Source organism: Nannospalax galili, unplaced genomic scaffold, assembly GCF_000622305.1.
Source record: "Nannospalax galili isolate Female #2095 unplaced genomic scaffold, S.galili_v1.0 scaffold441, whole genome shotgun sequence".
NCBI lineage: Eukaryota > Metazoa > Chordata > Mammalia > Rodentia > Spalacidae > Nannospalax > Nannospalax galili.
In genome coordinates, this window is record NW_008348089.1 from 8,971,181 (window position 1) to 8,989,731 (window position 18,551).

The 18,551-nt window shown below is 39.8% G+C and overlaps 1 protein-coding gene across 3 annotated transcripts in view; it reads right to left on the reverse strand.

Annotated features, from left to right (window-relative positions):
- The window catches only part of Ppm1k (protein phosphatase, Mg2+/Mn2+ dependent 1K), a 28,427-nt gene that overhangs the window by 5,722 nt on the left and 4,154 nt on the right, over positions 1-18,551 (reverse strand). For 2 of the 3 annotated variants that reach the window (XM_029569069.1, XM_029569070.1), the window contains exons 2-8: positions 15,292-15,804; positions 13,224-13,324; positions 8,128-8,185; positions 6,791-6,828; positions 5,187-5,352; positions 4,145-4,289; positions 760-894 (exon numbers count right to left, since the gene is read on the reverse strand). In XM_029569069.1, coding sequence (XP_029424929.1) covers positions 760-894; positions 4,145-4,289; positions 5,187-5,352; positions 6,791-6,828; positions 8,128-8,185; positions 13,224-13,324; positions 15,292-15,731 — 1,083 coding nt within the window. In that variant the 5' untranslated portion in view covers positions 15,732-15,804. The remainder of the gene's footprint in view (positions 1-759; positions 895-4,144; positions 4,290-5,186; positions 5,353-6,790; positions 6,829-8,127; positions 8,186-13,223; positions 13,325-15,291; positions 15,805-18,551) is intronic. The other variant, XM_008844642.3, reaches the window with a different exon arrangement.

Sequence of the window (18,551 nt, forward strand, 5' to 3'; positions counted from 1 at the left end):
CACAAAAAAAAACATAGAAAAGCTAAGGTAAGGACTTATGTTTTCATTACAAATATTAGCACCTAAAAGTTTAGGCCAAAAGTTTGGTCTCTCAATTCAAAATTTAAATATTAGAAATGTAAATAGGGATGTTGAATTAATGCATGATCAGTAACGGCTGTAACTTAAACCCACTGTCAGGACAGGCTATTAAGCAACACAGAGTAACTTTTGTGTATTACTTTTGTGTGTAACTTTTACTGGTTATTACCTGGCTTTCAAATTTTAGCTCTAACAGACAATTTCATCCGGTCGCTTTTTTATATTTTCTATTGGTCCTTTTCACACACCTCTGTTCTACAGTGTTGCTCAAATAGGTTTTATACTCCAAGCAGTCTAAATCAAGGTCAAGTGGTTAGACTACAAAATCGTGGCTTGACTAGGTTTGAAACCAGTTCTGCAATGTAACCTCTGTGCCTCTGTTTTCCTCTTTTATGAAAAGCTCAATGTCTGACGTATAGTGACATATTTTTACTACTGTTACTATCATTTTGAGATACATTCAAATAACTATTAGGTAAACTATAAAAATTTGCCAATTGAAAATATTATGAAATCAAGTATTAAATTTACTGTAACACTCAAGCTAAAACATAATAATTTCATAGAAATCCCCAGATTGCAGTAGCTACTCCAGGCTACACAAAGACCATCCACCTGTGCTGTTCTTGACCCCCTTCCCTCCGTGGGAGTCTCCTGGCAGAAGCTCTGTCATGTCACCTGTTCAGTCACTGCATGGGCTGCTTCATTAGGATCGTGGCACTGGTTGACAAAGTCACAGATCTCCTGACTATTCACCATGAAGTTAATCCCATCTGTGGTGAGGACCAGGAAGCTGTCATCAGCATGGTATAGCTATAACCAGAAGCAAACCAAATGGTTACAGACTAGAACGTGCCTTAGGACAATCAACCACCACCCAGAATAAATCAAATCATTTACTTTGCAATACCAAGGAAGAGGCCAGATAGCCAAATGCTGAGACAGTCTGAATTTGAATATTGCCTTTATTATTTAGTTGGGGGGACTTGAAAGTATGAGTCTCTGTGCGCTTTACATCTTGGCAAGCTTTCAATTCTTTTTTTTTTTTTTTTTAAATATTTTTATTTTTTTCATTTTATGTGTATGAGTGTATTGCCTGCATGTATGTGAGTGCACCTGTGTCATGCAATGCCACGGAGGTCAGAAGAAGGCTTTGGATTCCCCTGGCACTGGAGTTAAGGACGGTTTGTAGCTGCCATGTGGGTGCTGGGAAGCGAACCCGGGTCCTCTGCAAGAGCAGTCAGTGCTCTTAACCGCTGAGCCAGCTCTCTAGCCCCTCAATTTACTTTCTTATAAAATGAGGACAGCATCTCTTTTGAACAGAAGCCACCACAACACTAAAACCCACATACTTGTTACAAATAAGAAACAAAAGTGAGATGCTCCACAGTCCCCTGGAACTTATTCGACCTTGGAGGGCAAGGGGCAAAAACTGTCCTTTAAGCCCCTCTGATCAGATTAGTATAGGCCTCAAAGTATGGCTGTTAAACATCCAAGAAGGTTACTTCTGGTACTTTAATTACCATGTGCTATGTAGGTAAAGCTTAAGCAAAAACCAAATGTTCTCAGATAAAACCTTGACTGGACATGCATTTTGTTCCTTGAACTAGCTGACTAAACTATGACCTTAGAAATTTTAAGATGTGCATATTATTTTTGTCTCATCCTTTATATGTCATAACAAACCTACACAGACTTTCATCACTTGCTTAGAATTTCTCATTTTTTCTATTTTGGAAAATATCTCCATTCCCATATCCTTTTAACATCCATTATATTCTCATTTTCTTTTTTAATAATTATGATATAAGAACATTAACAAATAAATTTTCCATCTGTTGTGCGAATTCTTTCCCTGGGAATACTAAGCAATGTTTATCCCCTTCAAGAGGTTCTAGTGTCAAATCAGTGTTTGATTAAAGTTTTCCTGGGGAACCAATGATTTACTGGGCTTACTTATCACTCAAAGTGTTCTGTAACTGTGGTGAGTCACCTGTCCTCTTGTTCAGGGAGGCCATGGAGACCCCACCAGATGGACTTGAACTAGTGTCCAGTCTGCAAAGAGGAGGGTCAACACAGAGGAAACATTTCCTCCATGCTTCTAAGTGAAGCCAGTCACAGTCAAGCAGGACCTTTGACTTATCTCACATAGATGGAACTGGTAAAAGAAAGGAGCCAGGAGTTCCTCCCAAGCCCACATGACCTCTGAGGAACAGATCCTCAAACGACTATAAGAGTAAAAATAAATTGGATTATTTGGGCCAACTGTATGGTCTTAAACACCCAAAAGGAAAGTATAACCAAAGGTTAAAGGGATCAGTATATTTCTTTGAGGTCAAGGGATTATTCTTCTCAGACATTAAGTTTAAGTCCATATAAAATGTTATTTAGACTATTTCTCATTGATGATTTTGTTTCTAAGCAGAAAGTACTGCTCAGATATAAGACTTCAAATCTTGGTCTCCAATACTGTAGTGCCCACCTGTAGCTAAGGGAAACAACAACCAGCTATTGTTCTAAAATGATGGATAAATTTGTTTTCTCTCCCTATCTAGAAGCCTTTGAGAGGGAACTGACACTGATTCTAGTCACTCCAACAGCTATCAAAGTGCCTGAAAGCAAATCCTGAGTCTATCACTGTCGAGTCCAGCCTTGGCAGACAAAAGAAAAATGAAGAGGAGCCTAAGAGAGGGATGCTTTAGGAAGCTCTCATCAAGAAATTTCAGTGGACTCCAATGGATATGAACATTTGAAATTTGGCCTGTTCTGACCTTTTTCTGGTTCCCTGTCTAGAACTTGTAATGCTAACTACTCTTGCCTTTACTTCTCCTTCACATCTCCTAGGAAGATCAAGGACTTTCTTTTCTCCCTACAGTTAAGAGTTATGCAATTTGGGAGCCTTTTAGATAGATCCACTGAAAGGGTACCCCAATTGCATCACTCTGCTACCATGTTCAGCACGGAAGAAGCCAGAGCAGTCTGTATCCTGATTCCCTATCAGCAATTTGGGTAACCTCTTCAGAGGATGGTGTGATAAGAATAGGAGGTAGGAACTGGCTAGGCAGTTAGGGTAAAAAAGACTCCAAAGAAAAGTAGCCAATTTCTTGGCTAAAAGTCAAAATGTCCTTGGGCCTCTTAGCAACATACTCTGTCCCAAAGGCCAAAAATGTCAAAAGTATTTGGGAGCTCTTATCTAATCCCTAAAAGATTTTAGAGTTACTTCTTCTGAGGGGTAATGTTAGAGTAGCAAAAAGCCCAATTAAAAAAAAAAGTACACAAAGTTGTCAGGAAAAAGTGAAGGGGAGATATGGAAGGAGTTGGAGGGGAGGGAGTGGGCATGGATTTGATCAAAACACCTTATATGCATGTATGAAATTCTCAATAATTTTTTTTTTTTTTTGTTTTTTTTGAGACAGCCTCCTTGTAGCCCCAGCTGTCCTGGAACTCACTATGTAGACCAGGCTGGCCTCGAACTCACAGAGATCCGCCTGCCTCTGCCTCCTAAGTGCTGGGATTAAAGGCGTGCACCACCACACCTGGCCTCAATAAATTTTTTAAAGTTAAAAAAAAAGAAATATAAGTGAGATATCTTTAAGACATGAACTCCTCCCTGCAATTATGAACATTTCTTCCCTGTTATTTCTGGAAGCCTACGCTATATTCCTCTGTGGCCCAAGAGTTTCAGAGAAGGAAACAGCAGAATGGTTTAGGGGCAAGAGAAGCACTGTGCTGGTCAAAGGTGGCTGACCATTTAGCTTAATGGAGGAGGAAGTCAAGGAAGGACGACGCTCAAGCTGAGATGACACATTTGAAAGGCGGGCTTGGGGAAAGGAAAGACAGCAGAGCCAGCTTATCCAGAGCCAGCCTATCGGGGAAGTCCTAGTTAGGTGAAAGAAAAGCCCAAGACTATCTTTGTCAGGTCAGAAACTAGCTTCTTATTTGGAAGTTTTGTTCTTTACAACTTAGTCCCTTTTAAAAGCCATTTTTCCTTCAGTTAAATCTTCCAGGAAAGCCAACAGCTTGAGGGGAGCCTCAAACCACTCTTAGTTTTGGGGCCTCTTACCTTAATCCTCATGGTCTCTGGTTCTGCTATTACACCACTGGTTTTCAGATCCAAATCTCCAATGCTCCGTGTCATGGCAAGCCTGCCGTTTACATGAGGCTGTCCCACACTATTCCAAGCTACAAAACCACCACATTTCTTGACCCTAATTAAGAAAAAATTAAAAGATTAAAGATATAACATACATAAAATTAAGGCATTGGTTTAAACATCAATTTTAGGGGCTGGAGAGATTGCTCAGTGGTTAAGAGCACAGGTTGCTCTTGCAGAGGACCTAGGTTCAATTCCCAGCACCCATATGGTGGCTAACAACCATCCGTAACTCCAATTCCAGGGAATCCGATGCCCTCTTCTGACATAGGTGCACTTATATACATGCAGACAATACACCCATACAAACAAAATAAAAATAATAAGGGTTTTTTTTTTTTTTTCTAGTCTTTTTGAGACAGGGTCTCCCTGTAGCCCCACCTGGCCTGGAACTCACTATGTAGATCAGGCTGGCCTTCAACTCACAGAGATCTGCCTGCCTCTGCCTCCCCAATGCTGGGATTAAAAGCATGAGCTACCAGGTCTGGTTAATAATAAAGTATTTTTAAACATCAATTTTAAAATGCAAAATTTAGAGCCTAGCCTGTCACCACACACCCATAATCCTAGAACTTGAAGAGACTGAAGAGGATTTTGAATTTAAAGCCAGCTTAGGCTACACAGAAAAAATTTCGAGTCAATAAAAAAATAAAAACTTAAACTTTAGGCCAGGCATAGCATATGCCCTCATAACCCCAGCACTTGAGAGGCTGAGGCAGGAGGATATCAAATACAAAGCCAGTCTGGGCTACACAGAGAGATCCAGTTTCAAAGACCTAAAATCAAACAAGAAAATCTGGGCTGAGGGAAAATCTGGCTGGTGCAGTAGTAGTGCCTGCTCACATGCACGGGGCCCTGGTGAGGTCAGTGCCACAGGGGAAGATGCACAGTTGCATTTCTGTGGGAACCATAAACATCATACCCACAGAACGGCTGCTTGCAGTGACAGTACCTTTCTTTCTCATCTTTTCTTTCTGGTGTATGGTCAGTGGTCAGCTTCATGGGTTTCCCTTTTCTACACAAAAGAGCCCGGCTGTCCCCAACACTGGCGACAACCAGTTCAATACCATCTTGCAACAGGGCTACTGTTGCAGTGGTCCCAGAGGTCAGAAGGGTTGCTACAAATATTACAAAATAGAGTATTAGTTAGTGTCGACCGATCACAAATGGAAGTTTTATCACAAAATAAAACACAAGCACGATAAACTAATGCTGCGGATGTACCATTCTTATTTAACGAGAGCTATGCAAATGAAATGCAAATGAGCTATGTTAGTAAAAGCATGCAGAGAAGCATTTAATTCAGTAACAAGGCTCCATGCACACAGAAAAGGTTGCTAACCTAACCTGGTAAGCAAAGCATCACTGTCTCCAAATGGCCTCTTCATAAAAGAGAGAGCCAACCTAAACTTACAATTATGATATCTTTGTGTGTATGTCTGGTGTCAAAACAAAGCATATAAAATGTAATTTGACTGGCTACTATAGCAGGATGACTGGTCCACCTGGCCCATAGGCTGACTTTTCTATAATCATGGGATTTAGATTAGTCTCTTTCGTTCTTACTCCTGACCACTCAAAGTATTATCAGTTAATGGGCAAAGTGAAACATGCCAAGAACAGACTATTTGCTCTTCAAGTACTACACTGTATATTCTTCCCTTTCAGAACTGTTTCAGTTTTACAATTTTCACATACACACAGTAATTCATAAAATGGTTGAAGGCCCATTCTTTTTTGGTATCTTTGTTTTCTCCAGGTCTGAAGCAAAGTTACAGACACCATTAAATTAACAGATGTGTACGATGGAGAATGGATTCAGTCTAGTTCTTTGTAAACTTGGCACAGTTAACACTATTAGTTCCTGAAGGATCTAGTCATAGAGTCTGTAGCCAAATGCAGACCAGTACAGCCAGCTTTGACTCAGGCCTGTGTCAGAACCCTGGAGGAATGTTCCTTTTCTCTGACATCAAGTTACTGTGCTTGAGGCTGCTACTCTTTTCTCCATACAAGCAACCTGCATTTCTGTGTCTTCCTTTGATTTGTTCTATGATTGTCTGTCTTCTTTACAACTTGTTAACAAATTTTAAGGTGCATTGAGCCTTGCTAAAAGTGAGTGTACTATGAAATTATGAGCTAAAAAAAAATAAAGCAAAGTGATAGAAATTGAGAAAGGTAATATTTAAAGCAGGAATTGTCTCTAGTAACATTGTTAATTCATTATAGCACTGAAGTAATACTCAGGGGACCATTCAAAAGTGATTTTGACTTTAAAAGTCAATTTAGAAAAATGTAATTGATTTGATTGATCGACACTCAATCTTTCCAAAAATTTTTTTCCCAAAAAAATCAATTTCAAAAACTTCATCAACAATGCATTTTGGAAAGAGATAAATACATAAATACATTTTCCAATCAGTACATTAAAATGCCTGCTTTAATCTGAAAAATAAAATGGAAACACATGAAGCAAGTCTACTTAGTCTTTTGTAGTCATGCTACTGTTGTGGCTTTATTGAGAAAGCATCTACAGTTGCACTATTTTCCCATTTATACCTTGATTTTGGAACTGTTGCATCAAAGTAACATTATCACTGCAATGTTAAAATATATGTCAGTACATGACATAAATGTTTTAACTTAAATAATAGTGATTCTTACATTAAAAGTGCTATAACTTTCAACTTGATACCAGCCAAAAACTGTTAACAATGGAATCGTTTATACATTAGAATCTTTGAAGTTTAATCAACTATAGTATGTTCAAATAATTTTAAAAGCCAGGAAAGTGAACATACACATTTACTTGGATTCCACCTGCCCAGAGAATTTTGTATTCTTCCCCTTTATGTTAACTGCCAACAAAAGCTTTGCAGAAAGTGATCTTCAAAAAGAAGCGGTCTTGCCAGGCGTGGTGGCACATGCCTTTAATCCTAGTACTTGGGAGGCAGAGGCAGGCGGATCTCTGTGAATTCAAGGCCAGCCTGGTCTATACAGTGAGTTCCAGGACAGCTGGGGCTAGAGGGAGACCCTGTCTCAAAAATAAATAAATAAATAAATAAATAAATAAATAAATAAATAAATAGAAGCGGTCTTTAATGAAATTTCATTGTTTTGGCTGTACTTCACAGCACTCTTACCTAAGAATTTAAAAGAGCTTGGGTCTTTATCAACTACCTTGACAGTTCCAAAATCCTGGGACATATGGGGAAAGTTTCAAAATTAACTAGAGGTTCCAGCTTGCTAAGCATCTAAGAATATAAATAGTATATCAGCACTTATTTTCATTTAAGATGGAAGTAAAAATCCTCACTTTTTTGCCCTAATAACAGAACTATAAAAAATAAGACATCTTTCAGTACATTCTTAACACTCACTGGACAATTTCTATTGCAAGTCATCTCAACTAATGGGACAAAGAGGATGTGGGAACCTTCTAGAAGTCCAGACTAGGAACCGCTGGACTCCTTCACCTGAGACAAAATTAAGCAGATCTCTCTTTCCACTGAAGCCCATCATATAGTATCCAGAGGCTCCAGGTCTAGAGCTGCTCACCAGGCACAGTTCTCTGCCACAAATAACATGTACAGAGGCAAACAGGAAATTCACCCAGAAATTATGCTCAGACATAACAAACCTGCAACACAGGGGAGAGCAGAGAAAGAGCTGCAAAATAAGGGGAAGGGTTTTTATTTTGGTGAAAAGTTCACTAGCAAATCACATAATATTCCAGGAAAGGCCAAATCAATGATTTTCAAACTCAGTTTGGCTCAAGTTGATATTTGGTAGTTGACGTCTTTTTACCACTAGACTAACATTTCTCATAGTGTTATAACTCAAGATAGAAAAAACTATGTATACACGCACCCCAGTGGTAGCACCTGCATACTCACACGCTCCTATGCACACGCTGAAACAGCTGGTCTTGAACACAGCAAATCGGTATTTTTACTGATTAGTTAGAAAAAAAAATGCACTGTAAATTTGGTCGGTAGCAAAACAGAACTGTCCCCCAAACAAAGTAATTTGTATTTGATGAGTAGTGCATAAAAGATGTGAATTATAGTATATGCCAGATGACTGGGGATTTCAATATGAATGGAGAAGCCATCAAAGCCATCTCCTATGCCAGAAACAGGACACAACACATTGTTAACAGCATGTGATGTAGGGATTTAGTATTGAGAAGCATTGCTTCCAGTAGAATGACTAACTTAAATTCACTGTTTAAATCAAGCCGAGTGTGGCTCTTGAACTCTAATATGTATTTATAACATATCCTCATCTACAGGTATAAATTTCTGCAGCTTTTTCTTTCCCCAGTGTTGCAGGTTGACACAACAGAAGAAAAATTATCACAATTTTGAATAGCAACATAAAGAATAAAACCTGTGCTTTTCAGTCTAACAACCCTCAGTAATTATTAAACTATGTGAAGAATATGAACCAGTAGTTTCAATACTTAACTAAAAATTAGTGTTCTAGACATACTGACTTATGAACACCAAAAATCAAATTAATGATCTGAAGCAGGAACAACACAGTAAGAACAACTCTTCAATGCTGTCCCTGTTTGTTTGTTTTTTTCTTATCCCTGCGTAAGAAGGATATTAAAAATATTGTACGGGGCTAGGGGTGTAGCTCAGTGGCAGAGAGTTTACCTAGCATGGCCAAGGCTCCAAGTTCAGTCCCAGCACAGAAAACAAATTTCCCTTTATAGTTTCAGTTATCTCGAAGTTTAGTTCTTGCATTAAAAAGTCATTGTATGAAGCACACAAAGTTTGAAATTCACAGTAGTGGGCATCAATATTTTCCACTCTGAATCAGAGTAAATCTTCTCTCTTTGATCCTCTATCCCTTGGGGGAGCTTTGCCACTTTCAAAGCTTAACCAGTGTAACACTTTGAAGGCTATAGGATAGATGTATCATCTATATTTTCTATCATCTGCTTTAAGTAATTATTTGTGAAAAAAAAAAAGTGATGGGATAGCATCTAAATTTACTGGCCGGTTTTGTTAAATGTTTTTTAAAAAGTGCACATTACTGATATAAACTAAATTTTAAAAAGTTGAAGATGATGCTGAGAGAGCTGGAGATGTGGCTCAGTGCTTGAGCACTTGTCTAGAATGTCTGAGGTCCATTAAAAAACAACTCCACTCCCTTATTCATAAAAGTCAAAATGTAAGAGATACCAAAAGATGAGAAAAGATAGTCAGAGAGGGGTGCTTTGGTCCTACAGAATGTTCCCTGGCTAGCTGGTCCTAGCTCTGCACACAAGCTTGCATGTACACAGATACACACATGCCAACAAGAGTATCCACTTTAAAAATGCTGGTACTGGGGGGTGTGGTGGCACACACCTTTAGTCTCAGCGCTTGGGAGGCAGAGGCAGGTGGATCTGTGTGAGATAGAGGCCAATCTGGTCTACATAGTGAGTTCCAGCCCAGCTGGGGCTACAAAAGAACCTGTCTCAAAAATAAATAAATACATACATAAATAAATAAACAAACAAACAAACAAATGAGCCAAACATGCTGATACTGCTTCAGTTCTTACTAAAAATTTAAGATTTAAAAATTTAAATAACTTTAAAATCTGAAATGATATGGGTTTTGTGTGTGTGTGTGTGTGTGTGTGTGTGTGTATGTGTGTGTGTGTGAACTAAAACTGAAAGACAGGTACACAGCATTCTGTCTTCAGGAACTTTAACATAGCTGATAAAATGGGCCCCTAATGCCAACAGGCAAAATTTGCCATCTGAAAGATCTGTACAAATACATTTTAAAAATATTCTCAAAACTGATTTTGAAAAAACACAATATTCACAATAATGCCTGATATTATAAAACTTTAAAAGGCACACCTTGCACCATTCTATACTTTTAAACAAATGACCATTAAAAGGGAAAATTACCTCAAAGTATGACAGCGAAACCAAATTAAGCAATATATCTTAATTTCATTATTAGGAATAAACATTTATTTCTCTTCAGCTATTTGATTATGTGACAGTTATCTATGGAGATTTTCTTTAACATATACAAATGTTCTAAATTCAAAAGCTCCTTGGATTATAACTTACTATCTAAAAAATGAAAGTGATATCAAGTCTAATACTGATTTTTTTTTAAATTTTATGTGTATGAGTGTATTTCCTACATGTATGTAAGTGCACCTACATCGTGCAATGCCTGTGGAGGACAGAAGAGGCAGTTGGAACCCCTGGAGCTGGAGTTAAGGATAGTTGTTACCTGCATGTGGGTGCTGGGATTCGAACCTGGGTCTTCTGCAGGAATAGCCAGTGTTCTTAACTGCTGAGCCGTATCGCCAGCCCCTAATATTGATGTTTTTTTGTTTTGTTTTGTTTGTCTTTTTGAGACAGGGTCTCCCTGTAGCCCCAGCTGTCCTGGAACTTACTATGTAGACCAGGCTGGCCTTGAACTCACAGAGATCCACCGCCTCTGCCTCCCGAGTGCTGGGATTAAAGGTGTGCGCCACCACACCTGGCATATTGATGGTTTTAATCACATAGATTAGATCTTTTTCAATAAAGCTGACTGTACTCATGAAGGGTTAATAAATTTGGTTATTGGTCACATGGCAAAGTTCTTGAATTTCTGCTCTGCAAACCATGCCCAGTAGATGCAGCTGTTTGTAGAACAGCTGGGGCACACCACTGGCACTGCAGCCCATAAACATTGTGACAATGAAGCCAAACACAAATAAAACTGGCTGGGCATGGTGGCACATGCCTTTAATCCCAGCAGTTTCGAGGCAAAGGCAGGAAGAACTCTGTGAGTTCAAGGCCAGCCTGGTCTACATAGCAAGTTCTAGGCCGGCTAGGGCTACAGGAGACCCTGTCTCTAAAAGACAAAAAAAAAAAAAAAAAAAAAAAAAAAAACAGCTGGGGCACACCACTGGCACTGCAGCCCATAAACATTGTGACAATGAAGCCAAACACAAATAAAACTGGCTGGGCATGGTGGCACATGCCTTTAATCCCAGCAGTTTCGAGGCAAAGGCAGGAAGAACTCTGTGAGTTCAAGGCCAGCCTGGTCTACATAGCAAGTTCTAGGCCGGCTAGGGCTACAGGAGACCCTGTCTCTAAAAGACAAAATGTATTTACTTAGGCCTCAGTGGTAATGGCATGCCCAGGCTTGCCCCAAAATCATTTTTGAACAGTTTCACATGGTGACAGGTACTTATAAGACAAACAGACCTTGTCTTACTCCAAATTTTATGTATTAAGATTTTAATTTATGAGTCTAGCTCAGTAACCTGAAAATGCCAACTGCCAAGATACATGTTGTCTTTCAGAAATATTTTCATGGTTCTATATAAGTAGAATTGTAGACTTAACTGATTCCTTAAAGAAAACAAAATTCTTTAGCAGATGGACAAATTTTAAATACAGTCTGAGTTTACAAACAATATTCAACCGAGGGAAAAGATTGAACTTGCCCCTTCTTTCTTACATCTTTTGAGTGAGGCCATTTGCTCCTATCATTATTAATAATCACTAGGGTTTTAAATGTTGTTTTATTTGGTACAAGAGTAAATTTCAGTCTTTATCAGTACTTGAGGGCTTGGTTGGACAGCTGATAAACTGGCCTCCATATTAAAATAATTATATGATAGGTCTTTGAGTATCTTAGTATAAAATCAATTTATGTCACATCCAATTTATAGTATCTGGAAATTTGCCTGATCAGGCCAACAAATAGGGCTTGCCTTTACTACCAACTCCGTGTATCAAGAATGCCTGAGTGCTTTTTCCCAGTGATTTTTGGAAACTTGTTTTGCCCATTAAAACATTATTAAAAGAGCAGTCCATAGGTGGAATTATTGAAGAATGAAATATATTAATTCAGAGAAGTAATTTGCAAGATGCTTTATTTTTATTTATGATTCATATTTATTAGGGTCCACTCTTTCAGTAAACTCCTGGGAGGAGTCCCTCATATGTTCATGGAGAAGGAATTGTAGCAGATAGAGTCACATACATCCTTTAAGGTACTCTCTGTTGACTAATTAAATATTTTTCTGCTATAGTTAGCACACTCTTCCTTTGCTCTTACTCCCAGCTTGTTTGTGTGTCTTACCATATACAGTAGTGAAGAAGTGTTGCTTAGGTTTCCTTGAAACACTTGGCGTTTCACAGAAATGCATCTTCCTTTCTTGCTGTGCTCTTCTTTGTTCATGTCTAGAACCATAAAATGTTGAACAGCAGATGTACTGCTATCTTAAAAAATGAGTCTTAGAGCCATTTCCTCCACCTCTTACCAGATGAATGTGGCCCCCTTACCCTTGCTCAGTTGACCATGGGTGAATTTTGTTGCAGTATGAAACCCTGGGGTGGCTAGTGGTTCTGATAGCTGGATCTCAGTGTTACTCTGTCCCATGGGTATGGAGCTCTCAGGACCTAATCCTTATTCATCCTTTCTGCTCTGGCAGGAGCTGCTACATGGAGTGAGGGTACAGAGATGTCTCTAAAAGGCAGTAGAACTTTGCAAGTCATGATTAAAAATGGGCTTTCACCTATGGTCACCGATGCACAGTCTGTGCATCTTTTTTAAGATTAAAATTCAGTAACAACCATTTTGGATCTTCCCTCTAAAACTTCTTCGTGTAAAAGGGAGACATTGACATTCTGACATTAGTTTGAATTTTAAACAGTATTTAAAATGATTCTTTGTATAAAATCATTTCTACAAGATTAAAACATTTTAAAATCTTTTTTAAGATTAAAATTCAGTAACAACCATTTTGGATCTTCCCTCTAAAACTTCTTCGTGTAAAAGGGAGACATTGACATTCTGACATTAGTTTGAATTTTAAACAGTATTTAAAATGATTCTTTGTATAAAATCATTTCTACAAGAGCTTCTTTACAAGCAAACATACATTAAACCCCCACACTAAAGGCCTAAGTTGTGTTCTTTTCCTAGCTACTCCTGAAGGCCTTGAGGAGTGTGGCTGTTTGGCTTACCATCAGCAGAGAGGTGGGCATGTCTTGAAAAGGCTTTATCTATTTCTAGAAAAGCCAAGGTCAGCACAGTTTCCAAGTCTTTCTCCTCAGGAAGCAAATCCCTTTGTGGAGAGAAAAGAAAGCCCCAATCATTTTTCAATTCTTCGTTTTTCTCTTCTCAGCCACTCTTCAGCAATCACCCCACAAACCGGACCTCATGACTTTCCCTTCGGATGAGGGAATATTTATTAAGCACTGAAGGCACTAAGTGGTAAGAACTGTGATACTCTACTTATGTGCTGCGCTTGCCACCACTCTCTGGGTATTTGGTGCTGGCGATCAAACTCAGGGCCTCCTGCATACCAGGACTCTACCAAACTTGGGCCCATCCCAGCTGAAACCTAAGGCTTTTAAAGGCATGAAAATAGATATCTGGGGAAGCAGTGCTGGTGGTCTGCCTGTACAGGCAGGAGGATCAGGAGTTCAAGGTCATCTTTGGTTTCACAGTAAATTCCAGGCCTCCCTGAGTTATGAGGCTGTCTCAAAAACACAAAACAAACAAAACAAAAGAAAACAAAACAAACAAAACCAGGCTGTCTGCAAGACACAGATCAGTGGTAGAGTCTTTACCTAGCATGCACTAGGCCCTTGGTTAGATCCCACCACTGCAAAATTAATTAATTAATAAGCAAATGAATGAATAAAAAATAAATAAAACAACAAAATCCAAATCCATGCTTTTAAAGCTTTTTGATTACATTCTTATTTATTTTGTGTACATGTGTGCTTATGTGTGTGGCTTGCCTATGAAGGTCAGAGGACAATTTGAGGGAGTCAGTCACTTCTATCATGTGGGCCCCAAGTCCCTGTTTTGCTTTGTTTTCTTAATTTTTATTTTATGTGTATGAGTGTTTTGCCTGCATGCATGCAAGTGCACCCAGGTTGTGCAAGGTCAATGGAGGCCAGAAGAGGTCAGATCCCCTGGAACTAGAGTTACGGACAGTTGTTAGCCACCATGTGAGTGCTGGGAACTAAATCTGGGTCCTCTGCAAGAGCAGCCAGTGCTATTAACCATTGAGCCATCTCTCCAGTAACCCCCTACTCAAGTCCCTGTTCTTAAAGTTAACTCCTCATTACTACAACCCTCACGAGTTAAGAAGTCCTTCATGTTAACTTCTATAAAATGAGATAAATCACACCTAAATCAACTGGCAAACTATATCTAACTATACACAGGAAGATGAAAACTAGCACATAGCCACAATCACCACATAGTCACCTCTTTTTTAATTCTAGCAACGGTGTGATCCTCAAAAATATAATAAAATATTTGAAGAGCCCTAAAATAGCCACAATAAATGGTTTTCCTTCAAATTAATGCCAAGCTAATTTTATCAAGTATTACAAGATTTCCATATCAGCTGAAAAAGTATTTGAAGCACTTTCTTATATGCCCTTCCTTCAGTAATGAGAGTAGATACTTCCTTATGGGCTGGGGAGATGGCTCAGTGGGTAGAGGTCTTGCTGTGCAAGCATGAAGACTTGAGTTCAAATCCTTAGCACCCATAAAAAAACAAGGCGTGGGGGATACAGCAGTCACCCCAGGGCTGGGGGGGTAGAGACAGGCAAATCCCAGGGGCTCCTGGGCTAGCCAGTCCAGCTAAAACAGGGAGCTCCAGGTTCAGGAGAGACCCGATGTAAAGAAATAAGGCAGAGAGCGATAGTGGAAAACACTCAACCCCTGGCCCCTATACACAGGTGTGTACATACACACGTGCATGCATACACTACACACACACAAAGTAAACTCTTCTCACAGGTTATCTCTTATACTTCACACTACTTCACTTGAAATGATCACAAATAAAGGGCTGCAGATTCTGAAGCACATTTCTGAAATGGAGATAATCCTCAGTATTAAATGCCACGCTGACTACTGCTCATCAGAGAAGTGATATGTGAAACGAAGCGGTATGTAAAACCACTTTAGTAACTTGGTCCACACCAGACATCTCCACTAAAGGGAGAACGTTTCAACAGAAGCATATGACGTACAAAGCCAGGAATGGAAAAAAGTCATTGCACATACATAATACATCTCTCCATGTGTGTGTGACAGAAATCAGCAGCTGCAGGTCCCCCGTGTCCGTCATACACTGCAAAGTACAGGACTTCCTCTGTGAGCTGAGCGAAGCCAAATCGATCTTCATTCTCTTTCCGTTTGCCAATGTTGGAGGCACAGCCCACATTCTCCAGGCTAATTTTGGGGATTGGCTTGCCGTACTTAATGCTTGGTGGCAGCAGAATAGGCTCATCAATGCGGTTATCCCAGATCCCGAAACTGTCCCAAGTGGCTGGCCGCCCACTACCATCTGGGTCAAACCGAGAACACCTGGGATCTGAAGTGGAGCTGTGGCAGGTGGGAGTCACCCGCAGGTCCTCCTGCAGCAGGCGAGAGCTTAGCAACACTCTCCTCCTCACCTGGTTCCCACCACTTCTCACCAGAGTGATTAAGGCAGCTGTTGACATAACTCCAAAGGCCTCAATGACAGGGAAAGATCAATGAGAGAATAATGGAATGCCTTCAAAAAAAATGATGTACCTGAGGGGTGGGGACAGAGACTGAGTTAGAGATTCAGAACACCACTGATATAACATCAGACATTTTCAAAAACAAAAACCATAAAGAATATGGCAGATTGTGTGAGCAGTGCGCACTCCACAGCATATGCCTGAGAATGGTGAATCAATAATGAATGTACCTACCCCATTCCCAGTGTTTAAATCATAAATTATGACAATACACATACAAAGAGCACATGCTTCTTCAACTTTAGTCTGCAATCACTTTAGGATGGTGTTAAAACAAGCATTCTGATTTAGCTGGTATGGGGTTATGGCCACACTATGCAATTCTAACCAGCCATTACATTACAGCTGCTGGTCTGCTGGCCACACTTTGAGTGACAAGAACATAAAATGCAGATGTAAGTAAAAAGCCTTCCCTTCACAAACTTCATTGTTCTGAAGAAAAAGTAATGTGAATGCTAACAGGTCAAAGTGGAGAGAATAAGTGTCTGTGGAGTGTTCCGCCACTAATGGGACATCTATATCACATCCCTTCTCCCAAGGCTCAGGGACCATCTTGGGATAGGGGGCAGAAAGACTGTAAGAGCCAGAGGTCAGGGAGGACCACAGGGTAACAGCATCCTTTGCATACAACAGGACTCAGCACTCATGAACTCACAGCAGCTGCGGCTGCCTGCACAAGACCTGCAGAAGATCAAGCCAGTTAGCATTCCAGCATGAGGTGGGGCTCATGAGCCCCCACTCCTAAGTAACATGCTACTGACTATTCTGTAGGGAGGGAGAGCTAGTTTTCTTCAAGGGTATGGCCCCTGGTAGGTCAATCATGCTCCACTGTATGGTCCCACAACCTATGAGTATATGGGCAGCACAAATTGCAATCAGTAGGCAATTAAAAAAAAAAAAAAAAAGACAGGAAGTAGAGTACAGAACTTGAAGGAACTAGGAAAAGAATTGGGGGTGAATCTGATCAAGATACATTGTATGCATGTATAAAATCTAAAAATGCCATAAAAATATTTAAAAAGAAACTGATGATTACTCTTGCTTGTCAGCTTGACTGCACTGTGAGACAAATGGAAAACTGGTAATGCACACCTCTGAGTCTATCACTGAGGGTGTTTCCAGAGACTACTGGGATGCAGATCAGTGGTCAGCAAATTGAGGGCAAAAAATTCACCCCAGATGTGAGAAGCACTGTCTAGTAGGCTGGGGGACCCTACGGGACAAAAAAACAGAAGCTCCCATGCAAACAAGCTAGGCCTTCTTGAGCAGGTATAGTATTTTGCTGTTGATCCAATGAGTATCAGATTCTAGCTTCTGCCTTTGAACAGGGCTGACACTAGTGACTTGGGGGAGGGGGGCTGGCAGGCCTTTCTCTCCCTCTCCAGCCTGCACATTACTACTATGGAGACTATCCAGAGCCTGATTGTGTCAACCAACACAACTACTCTCTTCTATTATATGTGTACACATATATATATATTTATGTATATACATAGATATAGATAGGTAGATCTATTGATTGCGCTCTAGAGATCTCTAACTAACACAGTTTAAATAATTTAGAATGAAGACAGGGTTACCAAATCAACTAATATAACATGACCAGTTTAGGAAACCATCAAGGCTAGTCTAAGTTTTGACTGTGTCTCAAATCCTCCCCTCCAAAAAAGTATGCTTGTTTCCTTCCTTCTGATTGAAGGGTCTCTGGCTTGGAAAGGTATTTGGGTTTTTCTCTCTCCAAAGATTCATTTAGCAGTTTGGTGCCTAGTTTGGCAGTGCTGAGGTGGGGCTCACTGGGAGATCCTCAGGTCCTTGGACATGCCCTCATAAGAGATTAAAGTAGCACTCCTGGGACCCAAATTAGTCCTCACTAGAACAAGCTGGGAAAGTCTAGACCCAGCTAACTTCTGAATGTGCTCTCTGGCTTCGTGTCTAAGTGTATGATCTCTCTCTCTCTTTCTCTCTCTCTCTCTCTCTCTCTCACATACACACACACACATACATACACACACACACTTGCCCTTTTGCTATAATGGCACCATCTGCCTTGGGGTCCTTACCAGCCATGCCCTTGAAACCCCAGAGCACCATGAACCAAAGTAATCTAAATGACCTTACTGTATTTTCACTTTTTTATAATTATTTATTTACTTTAAAAAAATATGTGTACACGTGCATGTGTCACAGCAGACATATAGATGCCAGAGGACAACTTATAGGAGCTGGCTCCCCTCCACCACGTAGGTTCTGAGGATTAAGCTCAGGCCAGTCTTGATAGCAAGCACCCTTACCCACTAAGTCATTTTAGCTGCCCTAAACAAACTTCTTGATAACATTACTCTGACCCACATGCTTCATTTTGTAACAGAAAAGAGATTAATACAAAGTTGTCTTTTATTCAGCAATAATTAACAATATGTGAAATATGGGTGACAACTTATAAGAAATTTCAAACCAATATAATCTAGCAAGTATTAGAAGTTACCGTTAATGGAGATCACTGACATAGCAACTTACACCAAACAGAAAAGAAACATGTTAAATTTAAATTTATTAGAAAGCACAGGGATTAGCAGAGTAGCCTTCTTTGGGCTTCAGTGTGAAAGCAATATGTCAATTTTAGCTGCTACTTACCCATCATGCATCTATTTTAAAAAGAGTTACAGAATTGCAAACAAGTAAGTTCTTCTAGAGCTCTTCTAGGATACTCCTCCCCACCCCAGCCACCTTTTAAAATATTTCTCTCTAACCTTCAAC